The sequence below is a fragment of the Miniopterus schreibersii genome, assembly GCF_964146895.1.
Source record: "Miniopterus schreibersii genome assembly, chromosome: 4".
Taxonomy (NCBI): Eukaryota; Metazoa; Chordata; class Mammalia; order Chiroptera; family Miniopteridae; genus Miniopterus; species Miniopterus schreibersii.
The window spans coordinates 80,242,327-80,256,451 of record NC_138105.1 but is presented as its reverse complement, the minus strand read 5'-3'; the positions used below and the strand labels follow the sequence as shown (position 1 = coordinate 80,256,451).

Genomic DNA, 14,125 nt, shown 5'->3' with positions numbered 1-14,125 from the left:
AAAGGTGAAATGGTGCATTACGCTTGACGGAGAAAAGGAAATGAAGCTTCCTCCACCCCAGCCTTTTCCCAAGTGTGGGGGACAGAGGGGATTCCGGTTGCTTGTAAATGTGGCCCGAGTGCCATGCAGCAGCCCTGCTCTCATTCTCGTTGCCCTTCACGGCCACCTCAGGAGAAGGGCTCACTGGCACGAAACCTGGCCTCTCTCACGCTTGCTCATTTCTCTCCAGCTCAGACCTTTGCAGTCAGGAGAATCTCCCTGGAATTTGAGGAATTAAAATAGGACTTACAATTTGACTTAAGGGGACGTAAAACTTTTCTTTGTATCTTGTTTAGGGTCACCTTATTTACCACACTAGTTTTACATGAGTGGTAGTATAAAACTTTCTTCTAAAATAAAATTTAAATTAAAAAAAATGTTAATTTAAAGGAGGAAACTACTAAGCAAATAATAACACAGGTGGTATTCAGATACAGCCAAGATGGTGGGAATGGCACACAGATGACTTCAATTATGAAAAATGGGTTTACTCTCAACGGTTTGTTGACTGGAAGGCACTAGGTCTTGCCAGTGCATTGCTGCTGGGACTGGCTGAAGTCTGAGTATTATGACACTGAAGTGATTATCTTGGTAGAGATCCTGGGCAAGTCAGTCCCTCAGCACGTGTCACTCGTCCCTTGGTGGTATAATTTCACCTTCTTTGTCACGGAGGGCTCTCTGCTCAATGATGCTACTTAAAAATACACAGCCATTGTATTGGCATCCTTTTAAGAGCGGTGGGTAATGATTATTTTGAAATTTATCTAGGCTGACACTGGCATAGCCAAACGCTTGGCCAGTAGCTTTTTCTCAATTATTTATAGTCACTGACTTATTTTAATTTTTTAAAACTGAAAGCAATGCAGCCTAATGTTCAAAGGATATCAGACCCAGAAGTCCAATATGTAAACCAGGTAGAAAGGAAGGACAGGGACACCTAGCCCTCAGCGGTCACCAGCCTGTTAGTGGCAGAGAGATGGACTGCTCATCCCAATTTGTCCATGTACTCAGCAACAGTATCAAGCTCTGATCTAGGCACTGGGGACACCGCCAAGCACCTGACCAGAAGTCAGTAAACTTTTCCCCTAAAGGGCCAGATAGTATTTTAGGCACTGGGGACCTTGTGGTCTCCCCCACAACTACTCAGCTCTGCCGTTGCAGCGAGAAAGCAGCTGTAGATAATAAATGATTGGCATGCCTGTTCCAGGAAAACCTTATTTACCAAACCAGGTGGAGGGACTGACTTGTCCCAAGGACCTAGTTGGGCAACCCCTGCCTTAGACTGATGTGATGCCTGCTTCTCAGGATTCCAGCCTAGTGGGAGACAAGTGAGGGAAGATGCTTAATATCAACCTTGTTATGAGTACAGGAGAGGGCATTGCTGTGCGGCAGGAGTGGCCCCACTCCCAGCAGTGCTGCCAGGCCAGGCTCCACCCTCGTCCTGGGCCCCTGCCACCCCCCCGACTATTAAAGCCTACACCTTGTCTTATCAAAAGCTCCCTTGGGTCTCCCTGAGGTCTGTGGCCAGTGGTTTTCACACAGCTCACGTGCCAGAAAGGGACAGTGGCCAGGGAGGGGGAAGGAAGGGAAAGGGACTCTGAGCCCCTCCCACCCGTCAGTTTCAAACAAGACTGCTCCGATCTCATCTGTCTCATGTTTTGAGAATCTGTGTAAGACTTCATCTATCAGTTTTTAAACCCTGAAAGCCACGTCTCTGGATCTTCGAGTTTGATTTCTGGAATCAGCCCACAGCCCTCGACCGCCTGTCTACCTTTCTCCCGCCACGTCCTGAGCCCGTTGCGCAGTCTCAAGGGTAGGAAGACCCAGCTGTTCTTGAGCAGCTGACCTGTGTTTATTTCTTCGCACTGTGGGTCCTGAAGCCGGTCATGCTTCCTCCTTATTTTGGCCACTTAGAAGCTCAGAGCCCAAATTGGTTCCACCTCGGGTGGAAGGTGCCTCTGTGTGTTCTTGCCTGTGACGTTGGTATTACAAAATGCGTAAATGTCCTGTTTTGGACTTCCTCGTATTCACATTTATAGTGTTTACATTTATACCTTTATGCGTCCTTCCATTCGCTGTCCTAGGCCCTGGGGATGGAGGGAGCATTCAACGACAGCTCGGTGCTCTGCCCTTTGGAGCTTTCAGGATACTGAACAAGTCACATATTAGTCACTTTATCTGACAGTTAAATCTGAATTTGCCAACTGGGATGAAGCGCTGGGAAGGGGAGACCCATGGCACCCGGAGACCACACTCTGGTGGGATTTAACCTCCTACGAGAGGTCAGGCAATGCTTATCTGAGGAAGATGTGTTTCAGCTGAGAAGAGATGAGACGAGAGCAGCTGGAGGAGGGAGGGAGGCCCAGTATGAGCAAAGGTCTGGTGGCCAGAAGGAGCACCAAACACAGCAGGAGGTCCGAGGCCTGAGGGACAGGTATTCACTCGGAAAACGACGAGGGGCAATGCAGGGGCTTCACTCGGGACAGTGACATGATCACATCTCCAGTTGAAAAACATTCTGATTGTAGATAAGCAGGTAGAAAGGAGGCTCTTACCACAGTGTAGTCAGCGTGTGGAGGTGACAGAGAGGGTAGTGTGAACATATCTGAGAGGGTGTAGGAGGAAATACTGATGGACTTGGAGATGACTGGATGGGGTGTGCACCTGAAGGGCCATTCTCTGAGACAGATGGTACCAGGAGAGGTCGTGGGCTTGGGCTGGACGAGTGGAATCTCAGGCAGCTTGGGGACTATTGGGATTAGGGGGTGTCTAGTAGGAAGTTGCATCCATGAATCTAGACCTTGGGGAGTTTGGGGTTGCTGTCCAACTAAGTGGTCACCAGCCTGTAGGGAAAATCACAGGCTGGAGCAGTGATCACGCGGCAGGTGACTGTCAGAACCGTGGGCCCTGAATGGAGGGGCCTGCTTGTCTGCTATGGCAGGAAGTTTTGATGGGCTGGCATAGCTTCAGATGTGGACGCAGATAGTGCTGGATGTACAGAATGATCCGTAGATGTGGTTTCCATCCCATGGCTGCCCTTCCTCCCCTCTTTCCTCGCTTTCAGTAGGAGATGAGGTCACTAAGGAGAGAGGGGAAGGGAGGGCACAGCAGAGCTTTGTGTGGGAAAGGTTGGGGTCCTCACTGTGGAGAGCAGAGCGTCTGAGCAGAGAAACACAGTAGGCAGAGTGGGGCCCACTGAGGTCAGTGATCAGGAATTTTCAAGATCAAATACCCCTTGTGATATTACGCATTCCTTCATATTGAATGAATTTTTGTGTTGTATGTGGAAGGAGGTGGTAGGGAAAAGGGAAGAGGAATGGGAATTTGGGGAGTACACGGAGCGTGAGGGGGGAATGAAGACAAGAGGAGGTGGATGGGTGACTCGGTATAGCTGCAGACTGAGTGGGAGCTAGGCTAGGGAGAGGGCAGCCGCGTGGGGAGAGACAACGCGGCCTCCAAGGAGAGGGTCAGGCCTCCATGCAAGCCGGACTGTGGATGACCAGTGCCCTGGGCAGGAGGGAAGGGGCAGGGCGTGCTGGGCAGGAGGATTTGCCTACGTGAAGGCATCAAGTTATGGAGCCGTTTGCTTGGGAAATGGCCAGGAGCTCAGTGCAGCAGGCCCGCGGGGTGGATGGAGCAGGACGTGAGGCTTTCGGGTATGCTGAGGCAAACAGAAAAAAGCGCACACAAGTCTGGGTAACTTTTAATTTCCCTTTAGGCACTTCTCAGAAATAAAGATCATCTGGGGAGTATAGTGAGGATGGAAACAGATGTGAGGAGTGTGGTAAGGCCACAGCCAAGGCTCTGGGGTTTGCTCTATCAGGTTTTAGGAATTGGCTCTCTTAGGTTTAATGTTGTTACAATTACTGATTATAGGTTGTTGTAGAGCCAAACTTTACCACCCAGTTTCATTGGGGTTACCACAGGGATGTTACGTGTAAAAATCCGGCTAAGTCTCATTCTTTAAAATGAGCTTGGAACCACTCCCTGAGAACAGACAGGCCTCATTTCTGTCTCAAGCTCTGAGGAACTGAAAAATCTAGACTCAGCTGGGGCCTGCTTGGAGGAAGGGATCATTGCTCACAGCTTGTGTGCTGCATTCCAGGGCAGGGGTCCGGCGCTCCTCCGGCCTGGAAACCACACAGATCCTCCGTGTGAGCTCGCTTGCCTCTGCACTCTCTCTGGGCTCGTTCAAATGCCTCCTGCAGCAAGCTGCTCCCTGTGGGGACACAAGGTTTCCCTTATCTTGTCCTTCGGTTATTTGTCCCACTTTTCTCTTTCAGAGGGCCGCTGCCAAGGTGACAAGTCAATGTTCTGTAGGATGGAAGTCTTGTCTCGCTATTGCTCCATCCCAGGCTACAACAAGCTGTGCTGCAAGTCCTGTAACCTGCACGACAACCTCACTGATGTGGATGACAGGGAAAGGTCACCGCCCGGGAAGCATAATGACATTGAAGAGCTCATGCCCACCCTCCCAGTCCCCACTCTAGTCATGGAGGTGCAGCCTCTGCCAGGCACGCCCCTGGAGGTGCCTCTCAATGCCTCCAGCACCAATGCTACTAAGGATCACCCCGAAACCAATGCAGTTGATGTACCCTACAAAATCAATGGCCTCGACAACGAGGTCCAGCCACCCAACCTAATTCCTCGCCGGCCGAGCCCATATGAGAAGACTAGAAATCAAAGAATCCAAGAGCTCATTGATGAAATGAGGAAGAAAGAGATGCTCGGATAGTTCTAATAAAATGGAAAGGTAGCATCAATAGCATTTTTTTTTCTTGCTTATAGAGATATTCCATGGAATGACAAATCCTGTGTCATGGAGATGAAGCCAAAATTTCTAAGTCCAAAAAGTTTTGAAGGAACAGAGGGAGAATGGCATAAAAATATGTGTATGTGTGTGTGCGCGCGGTTGTGAGCATGTGGCAATGAGGACAGCGCCTGGGTGTCCCAGCCCGAGAATGTTCTAAGTCCTGAACCGGCGTTGGGTGTGGGGTAGCGAGGAATGTGGAGGTTCTACAGCCTCTGTCAGCGAGGGAGAAAGAAAGCACTTGCCTCAAGTTTCTGCGCAGTAACCGGGCATCTTCCTTTCCTCAGTGGTGACAACCCTTCTGGAAACACAGGACATTTCCTTCTAATCCCCAGGCCTAGACACAAACCACATGGGGCCTCTTAGGAAATGGTGATTTATTTACTAACTGACCAGTCACTAAAATGAGCACACTGAGGTGGAGGCTGGGAACTCCAGTGCCTTCAATGACCAGGCAGGTGGTGAGGATGAGTGTGGTGGCCAGCTGGGGACCGGGACCAACCTGAGAGCTGCCAATTATGGGTCAGCTCCAGCATTCCTGCCTCTGTGAGAACTGGGCCCCGCTGCCACATAGCATGCTTTTTCACTAGAAGTCTAGATTTGCATGTGAAAATTCTCAGTCTTTAAAGATCAGCCCAAAATATTCTAAGGAGGCCTGGGAGTCTGTTAGGGTCTAGAGCTGCCAGGCTGCAGCCTCTGGTCTCCATGCTTGGCCTGACACAGCCTTGCCAACTAAGGACTTAGGGGAAGACAACTGACCCATTTGGTGCTCATCAGCTGCACTAGAATATCTCGGCCATGTCTGAGCTATGACGCTGACCATTTCTTCCCGGAAAAGTACCGGGAATCCTATAACTTTGGCTTGAGGATTGATCTAAACAGCCAGTCACGTTTTCTGAGAGAGGAGAAGCCAGTGGGGTGCAATCCCAGGTCTCTCTCCTCTCCATGAACCCTGGCCTTGCTTGTCCCCTCTGGCCAGCCTGGCCTCAGCCCTGCAGCTCCCCAAAGAGGCTCTCTCCTTCCCCAAGCACATGGCAAGGCTGAGAGGCATGCTGCTGTGCTGGAAAGTCCAGTGAGTGATCAAGGCCCTGACTCTCCCAGGGGGCTGGGAGTGCTGCCACCAGGTGGTCATGCGGAGGGACCTACTTTGGGTGCTTGGGTTTGCTTCTGATCACCAGCCTGGCTTGTGGGGGATGGGCTTGCCCTATGGAGCCTCCCAACTCCCCAGCCCTGCCCCCACTTTCGTCCCTTAGAAGCTTCAGCAGGGAACTGCAAGGCATGTCCTCTGATGGGAGGCTTTGGGTGGGGGTGGGGAGAGCCTGCTGTATCTTCTGCTCTTTCCAAAACATTAACCCTTTCTACTTTGGCAGAATGGTGGTGTGTGAGCAAGATGTGAATGAGAGAGAAATAAGAAGGGAGTGAGTGGGGGTGGTTGGGAAAGCAATGGCTAATTTTTACATCTCCCTGCTTTGATATTAACATGCAGCTTAAATTTCCCAGAATTATAAGACCTAGGGGGCACATTAGCTCCTTAGCTGGGCCTAATTCTTAGGCTTTTCATATCCACAGAAGTTCTAGAGCCTTTTCATTCTTGCCAGTCATAGATCTTAGAAAACTCTTTCTTGTTTAAGTGCCCATTATAAGGACAAAAATACTGAGGCTCAAGATAACACCATGACGGCTCCTTTATATTGAGTTTTGAGGTGCAGTCTGTGTGAATCTGTGCATGTGTGTGGATGTGTCTGTGTGTGTAGTCTAAGGGACACAAAAAGGGTGTAGGACATAGTGAGAACAGTATCTGGGATAATGCTTCACCGTCCAACTGGGTGATGCCCAGCCATCCTGTCCCCTGACCAGCCTGCCCCCTACCTCTGCCCCCCATGTCCCACACACGCTCATGCATGTCCCTGTTTTAAAGGAGCTTGCTGGCTCCTAAAACCAAACTGGAGAAAACGTTTTGAACATCTCTCCTAGTATAACTTCTTCTTCAATAAGATTTGGTATAAAGTAAATCCTGTCGGTATAATTAGGAACTAGGTCTCTCTGCTTTCTCTCAGCGGTAGAACCCCTGGCACTATTCATGGCCTGAAAGACTAGGCAGTTCTTGCTTGGGTCTGTCTTGGAATGTAAAGGAAGTTTGGGGTGACTAACCCTGGCCAGAGGGTATTACTCAGTCTACGCAGCCTGGAGGCCTCAGAATGAGAATGCTCCACTCCCAGATCCTGGCAAAGCAGGGCTGCATATCTTGGGGCTGGAAGTCTTTGGAGAGAGGCCCTAGGTGGGACATTGCCAGGGGTACCTGTGTTTTGCTAGAGGGAAAGAGAGGTCCTCTGGACGCTGTAGACCAGCATGGCCATGGCCTCACATGCTATCCTTGGTGCCTTGGATCATATATCCAGAGCTCTCCAGAACTAGACAGTCCTCAGAGGTCTCTCTGTCCAAGGAACGCAGTGTTCACCCAGCTCTGAGAAACTGCAAATCTTCACGGAACTTGGGACAGTTGGAGAGCAGGCTTAGCAACAGTCCCGAGCTTCCAGAGCCAGTGTTCATCCATCCCTGTGTACAGGGCTCCTGCCTCAGGGGGGAGGCCAAGCAGGTATTCGAGCCGAGTCTCATAACACCGTATGTAACTCAGACATCCTCTGTCCACAATTCTAAAATATCAGCTGATTTTTTAGAGTCTCCCATTGACAGGGAGACTCGTGCTAGCACTTTGGGACTTGGCTCTCTGATATACTGCTTTTGGAAAACCCATGGAATTTCACATATAAGCATTTCACTTATATTTTAAGGTTCTTGGTGTGTGTTTTTTCTTGCTTGTTCTTTTGTTTGGAATATATAAATGGTGCTTAATAGCAAAGTCTATCAAATGACTGTGTATTCCTGTTTGACAGGCAGCCACCACAAAAACCATCATGGTGCTGAACTCCAATCACATTTTATCTTACTGATCACAGCAAGCCATAAATTTGTTTTCTGTATAGTAAAATTTGGTTCCTTGATTTTATAACTTATTAAAGTCAAAATGTCTGTGTTTTTGCACATTGTGCTTGCGTTTGCTTCTTACCTCGACGGCACTTGTCCCCATTCCCAGCTTGAACTTGAGCAGGTAGAAGGATGTGCCCTCAAAAAAACAAGAAATGGGAAGGGGACCAGTAGGCACTGAGCCAGGACCCTGCAAAGGGCAAGAGGCACCCAGGGGGACCCATCCCCCTCCCAGCTGCCCATGCAGTCAGCTCTCCAGGTGACATGACTAAGCCCACAGCTCCCAAGGAAACCTTTAGTTCAGCAAGGAGATGAAGACTCCAGGCGCCTCCTCTTCCCTGATTCTATGTCCTCTGCTGTGGTTAGGACCTTCAGAAAAAATACTAGATGTTGAGTTAAACTTGAACTTCAGAGAAATAACTAATTTTTTAGTATAAGTATGTTCCGTTTTTATACTAAAAAGTTTCTCATTGTTTCTCTGAAATTCAAATCTAACTGAGAATCCTGTATTTTGATTTTCTAAGTTTGGTAACCCTACCTATAAAAGACAAATCCATTCACTCTGGCCCCCTTTGATACTAACAGGTGTTGGGGAGAAGGAAGACTGAAGGGTGGAGGAGAGTTCTCCTGATACCCCAGCCAAGGGGGAGGCCAACAACATGCACCAGTGCAGGAGGAAAGGAGCAGAAATCGCACTAGTTTGGACAGGGGCTGCAGGTGGCTTTGAAATGCACAAGATTTCTCATCTTGTTCATTTAATTTTTGGGACTCTGTCTTCATAGTACAGTTAGTCCTTTATAACAGAGAAGAGGAAGTGTGTGTGAATTCAGAATGGGGAAGGAAGGTCAGTTGAGTAAGCAGCACTGGCTGAGACTAAATGTTTGCAAAGGTTATTCATACCAAATAGCTCAGAGAGGTTCTTTTAGAAAACACATCTGAGTTACAGAGGGAACAGTAAGGAAGACCCAGTCTGTGCTTTCTGAACTTGTGGACAGATGGTTAAGAGGAGCTAAATTATGTGACTGCAGAGGTTCTGGCCACCACTCCCTCCTCTGCGCACTGTGTAAGTCCCTGACTCCCAGGCACAGAGCAGCCACGCCATGGTTATATCCAATGGCTTCTGCCCCAGCCTTAGAGGCCACCTGGCCAGTATATTACCTCTGTACCTCATGGCCCCATACAGGTGTTTCTTTACTTTTGTGATATTACTCATAATCCATACTCCCATAATTTTATATCCAAACATTTTAATGCACATCCCAAATTATGCATGTCCTAGATGGTCTTCACTTACCTCAACTCTCCTATGTATGAACTTTCACATCCATTCATGACCAAGTGTAGCCTGGACAGGCAGGGTCCAGGAAATGCTGGCCTGTCAGAGTGAGACTTCCACACTGTTCCCTGGGGGGCTGCCCCAAGATGGTCCAACCTCAAATACACATAAAAATACACAAGACAGGGTGTGACTGCCCCACAGTACATGAAAGTTACCAATGCTTTAGTTTAGTATGTTTATTAACATATAGTTCATTTTCAAATTTCAGTGAGTTATCAGCTGTTAAAGTGTGTAAACATTTTTTTGGGACACCTTATATTGTGACTCCTAAAGTGACCATCTTTCCAACAATGCAAATCCTTAGAACCATGCTCACAAACTATGTGCTAAAAGATAAAATTTTGGCATTTTTATTTCACTGTGGACTAATAAAATATAAAGGAATTAATAGAAAAATTAAATAGAAAAGCAAGATACAAAGTACACACTCAATTTTTAAAATAGTTTTAAGGTATAATTGATATACAATAAACTACACATATGTATGTGTAAAATTTGACGTTTGAAATATGTATATATTTATATACACATATGTGTATGTATGTACATCATACAAAGACCTATACATTTTATAATGATAAAAGGGGTCAACTCAACAGGGTATGTAACCCTTGTAAACACACCCAGTGTAGGAGCACCTAAATATATAGAGCAAATATTGATGAACATAAAGGGAGTGATTGACAGTAATACTGTCATAGTAGGGGACTTTAGCAACCCAGTGACTCCAAAAAACAGAATATCCAGACATAAACTCAACAAGGAAACAGTGGCCTTAAGTGAAACATTAGACCAAATGGATTTAATTTATACTTTTAGAATATTATACCCCAAAGTAGCAGAATATACATTCTTTTCAAGTGCACATGGAACATTTTCCAAGGTAGATCACATGTTAGGCCACAAAACAAGTCTCAGTCCATTTAAGGAGACTGAAATCACATCAAGCATATTCTCTGATCCCAATAGTAGAAAGTTCAAGAGGAGAGAAGGCTCCCAAGCTCATTTTACAAGGTTACCCTGATTCCAAAGCCAGACAAAGACACTACAAAAAAATTAAAGCCAATATCCCTGATGAACATAGATACAAAAATTGTCAACAAAATATTAGCAAACAAAATTCAGCAATACATTAAAAAGGTAATACACCACAATCAAGTGGAATTTATTCCTGGGATGCAAGGTTGGTTTAATAGCTGCAAATCAATTATGTGATCCAGTACATAAACAAAATGAAGGATAAAAATAATATGATCATATCCATAAATACAGAAAAAGCATTTGACAGCATCCAGTATCTATTTATGCTAAAAACTCAGCAAAATGGGAATAGAGGAAACATACAATCACATAGTAAAGGCCTTATATAACAAACACACAGCTAATACACTCAACAGTGAAAACCTAAAAGCTCTTTCCTTAAGATAAGGAGCAAGAAAAGGATGTCCACTTTCACCACTTTTATGAAACATTGTATTAGAAGTTCTAGCCACAAATATCAGACAAGAAAAGAAATAAAAAACATCCAGATTGGAAAGGAAGAAGTAAAACTGATTATTTGCAGATGGCATGGTACTATAGAGAGAGAACCCTAAAGAGTCCTCCAAAAAACTATCAGAACTGCCCACCAGTGTGGCTTAGTGGTTGAGCAATGATCTATGACCTGGGAGATCCCAGTTCAACTCTCCTTCAGAGCACATACCTGGGTTGTGGGCTCAGTCCTCAGTGGGGGGGCTTGCAGGAGGCAGTCAATCAATGACTCTCCCATCATTGATGTTTCTACCTCTCTCTCTCTCCCTCTCCCATCCCCTCTACGAAATCAATAAAGACATACTTAAAAAACAAAAAACAAAAAAAACCTATCAGAATTGATCAATAAATTCAGTAAAGTATCAGGATACAAAATAAATATTCAGAAATCAGTTTCATTTTTATACACCAAAAACAAACTATCATAAAGAGAAATTAAAAAAACAATCCCATTTACAAGTGCATAAGAAAGATTACCTAGGAATAAATTTAACCAAGGAGGCAAAAGACCTATACTCAGAAAATAAGACATTGAGCCCAACCGGGCGTGGCTCAGCGGTTGAGAGTCGCGACCTGGGATCCAGGCGATCAGGGTTTGTATTCCTGGTCAGGGCACATGCCTGGGTTGTGGGCTCGATCAATGACTCTCTCATCATTGATGTTTCTATCTCTTTCTCTCCCTCTCCTTTCCTCTCTCTGAAATCAATAAAGATATATTTTTTAAAAAGAAAAGAAGACATTGAAAAAAAATTGAAGAAGATATAAATAAATGGAAGCATATACCATGCTCATGGATAGGAAGAATTAACGTCATTAAAATGCCCATACTACCCAAAGCAATCTAAACATTCAACACAATTCCTATTAAAATGCAATGGCATTTTTCAAAGAACTAGAACAAATAATTCTAAAATTTATATGGAACCAAAAAAGACCCTGAATAGCCACAACAATCTTGAGAAAGAAGAACAAAATTGGAGGTATCAAGCTATCTGATATCAAACTATACTAAAAGACTACAGTGACCAAAACAGCATGCTACTGGCATAAAAACAGGCACATACATCAATGGAACAAAATAGAGAACCCAGAAATAAGTCCACACCTATATGGTCAATTAATCTATGACAAAGGAGACACAAAAGGGATAAAGATAGTCTCTTCAATAAGTGGGGATGGGAAAACTGGACAGGTACATGCCAAAAAAAATGAAACTAGACCACCAACTTACACCATACACAAGAATGAACTCAAAATGGATAAAAGACTAAATTTAAGTCATAAAACCATAAAAATCATAGGAGAAAATGTAGGTAGTAAAATCTCAGACATATTCTGTAGCAGTATTTTTGCTGTTACATCTCCTAGGGCAAGGGAAACAAAGGAAAAAATAAACAAATGGGTCTACATCAAACTCAAAAGCTTCTGCACAGCAAAGGATACCATCAACAAAATGAACAGGGAGTCCACTGTATGGGAGAACATATTTGCCAATGATACATCTGGTAAGGGGTTAATTTCCAAAATATTCAAAGAACTCATACAACTCAACACCAGAAAGACAAAAAAATCCATTAAAAAATGGGAAGAGGACCTGAATAGACACTTTTCCAAAGAGAACATACAGATGGCCAATAGACATATGAAAAAATGCTCAAGTCACTAATCATCAGAGAGATGCAAATTAAAACCACAATGAGATATCACCTCACACCTGCCAGAATGGCTACCATCAATAAATCAGCAAACAAGGTGAGGGTGCGGAGAACAGGGACCTTAGGACACTGCTAGTGGGAATGCAGACTGGTGCAGCCACTGTGGAAAACAGTATGGTGGTTCCTCAAAAAATTAAAAATGGGACTGCCATTTGACCCAGCAATCCCACTTCTGGGAATATATCCTAAAAAACCCAAAACACCAATCAGAAAGAATATATGAACCCTTATGTTCATAGCAGTATTATTTACAACAGCTAAGATTTGGAAACAGCTCAAGTGCCCATCAGTAGATGAGTGGATAAAAAAAGCTATGGTACATTTACACAATGGAATACTATGCAGCTGTATAAAAGGATCTCTACACCTTGAGATAGTGTGGATGGACCTGGAGATTATTAGGCTAAGTGAAATAAGCCAGTTAGAGAAAGACAAATATCACATGATCTCACTTATATGTAGAATCTAATGAACAAAATAGACTGACAAACAAAATAGGTTCAGAGACATGAAAGCATAAAACAGACAATTCAGAGGGAAGTGGGGAGGGGGGGTGGGAAGAGATTAACCAAAGAACTTATATGAATATATGCATAGCCCTTAGACACAGACAATAGCGTGGTGAAGCCCTGGGGTGGGCCAGGAACTGGGTGGAGAAGGAGCAAAGGGGAGGAAAAGGGGGACATCTGTAATACTCTCAACAATAAAAATAAATAAACTATGCCAGAAAAAAATAGAAATATTTCTGTGTGTGTGTGTGTTCTATGCATTCCTGGCCTCCATGTCTTCTAGTCCAGCTTCAAATGGTAAGTGCAGTCATTTATACATCACCTCCTATGTGCCAGACATCATGTTGTGCACATTGTTGTCTACTTTATTCCTCCCATTTCACATTCGAGGGAATGGAAGGAGAGGTTAACCTCAGGGAGATTAAGCTACTTATTCACGATCAGAGGGAAGAACTATTAAATGGTACAGTGAGGACTTGTATGCAACTCTAAAGCTTGTGTTTTTCACCTCTATTAACAGCTAAATAAAATTAATAAGATAGGTGATTAACATAGTGTGAACCCTGAGAAAGAAGACACCTACTAAGAGGCTCCTGATGGCTAAATGGACTCAGTTTTTTTAAAAAAACAAAGCCTAGCTGCCATTTCTACACAGGGACCTTTCACACAATCTGCCCTTCAGAGAGAAGCCAGCACTGGACTGCCTGCCTCTTCGCTGAACTGCCTGCCTACACTGTGTTTCTGCCATCTGAGCCAACCCTTAGGAAGGAGTTTCTGGAATCCTATTTCAACCTATAGGACTGAGGTTTTCCTCATCCAATTGGAGCTGCACAGCTCCTACCAATCAGAGGGACTCTATTCTTACCAATCAGGACAGTGCCTTTTGGACCAATCAAACTGAGCCGATTTGGAGTCCTCATTTGCATAAGTACAGACCAATCAGGGACCAGGGGTGGGAACTTGTTTATATAAGCCAGCTTCGCTCTGGCTCTGGGAGTTCACTTTCCATTTCCAGTGAAGGTTGGGGAGTGTGTTTCCCTAGCTGAGCTGAACTACCAAAACACTGAAGGGCAAAGCGGACCAGCGAGGAGAAGAGCTGTCTGGTCAGAGAGGGGCCTGTCTCCAGGGCTTCACAGGCCTGCTGTATCACAATTAAGCTGTTTTGCACAGAATAAGGTTTCTTTCTGCACTCCATGCC

General features: G+C 45.2%; 1 protein-coding gene across 1 annotated transcript in view; it reads left to right on the top strand.

Moving 5' to 3' along the window:
* Positions 1-7,891, top strand: part of ADAMTS2 (ADAM metallopeptidase with thrombospondin type 1 motif 2) — a 152,558-nt gene extending 144,667 nt beyond the window's left edge. Inside the window, exon 22 of the mRNA XM_081134337.1 lies at positions 4,323-7,891. Coding sequence (XP_080990463.1) covers positions 4,323-4,774 — 452 coding nt within the window. The 3' untranslated portion in view covers positions 4,775-7,891. The remainder of the gene's footprint in view (positions 1-4,322) is intronic.
* The last annotated feature ends 6,234 nt before the right edge of the window (positions 7,892-14,125 follow it).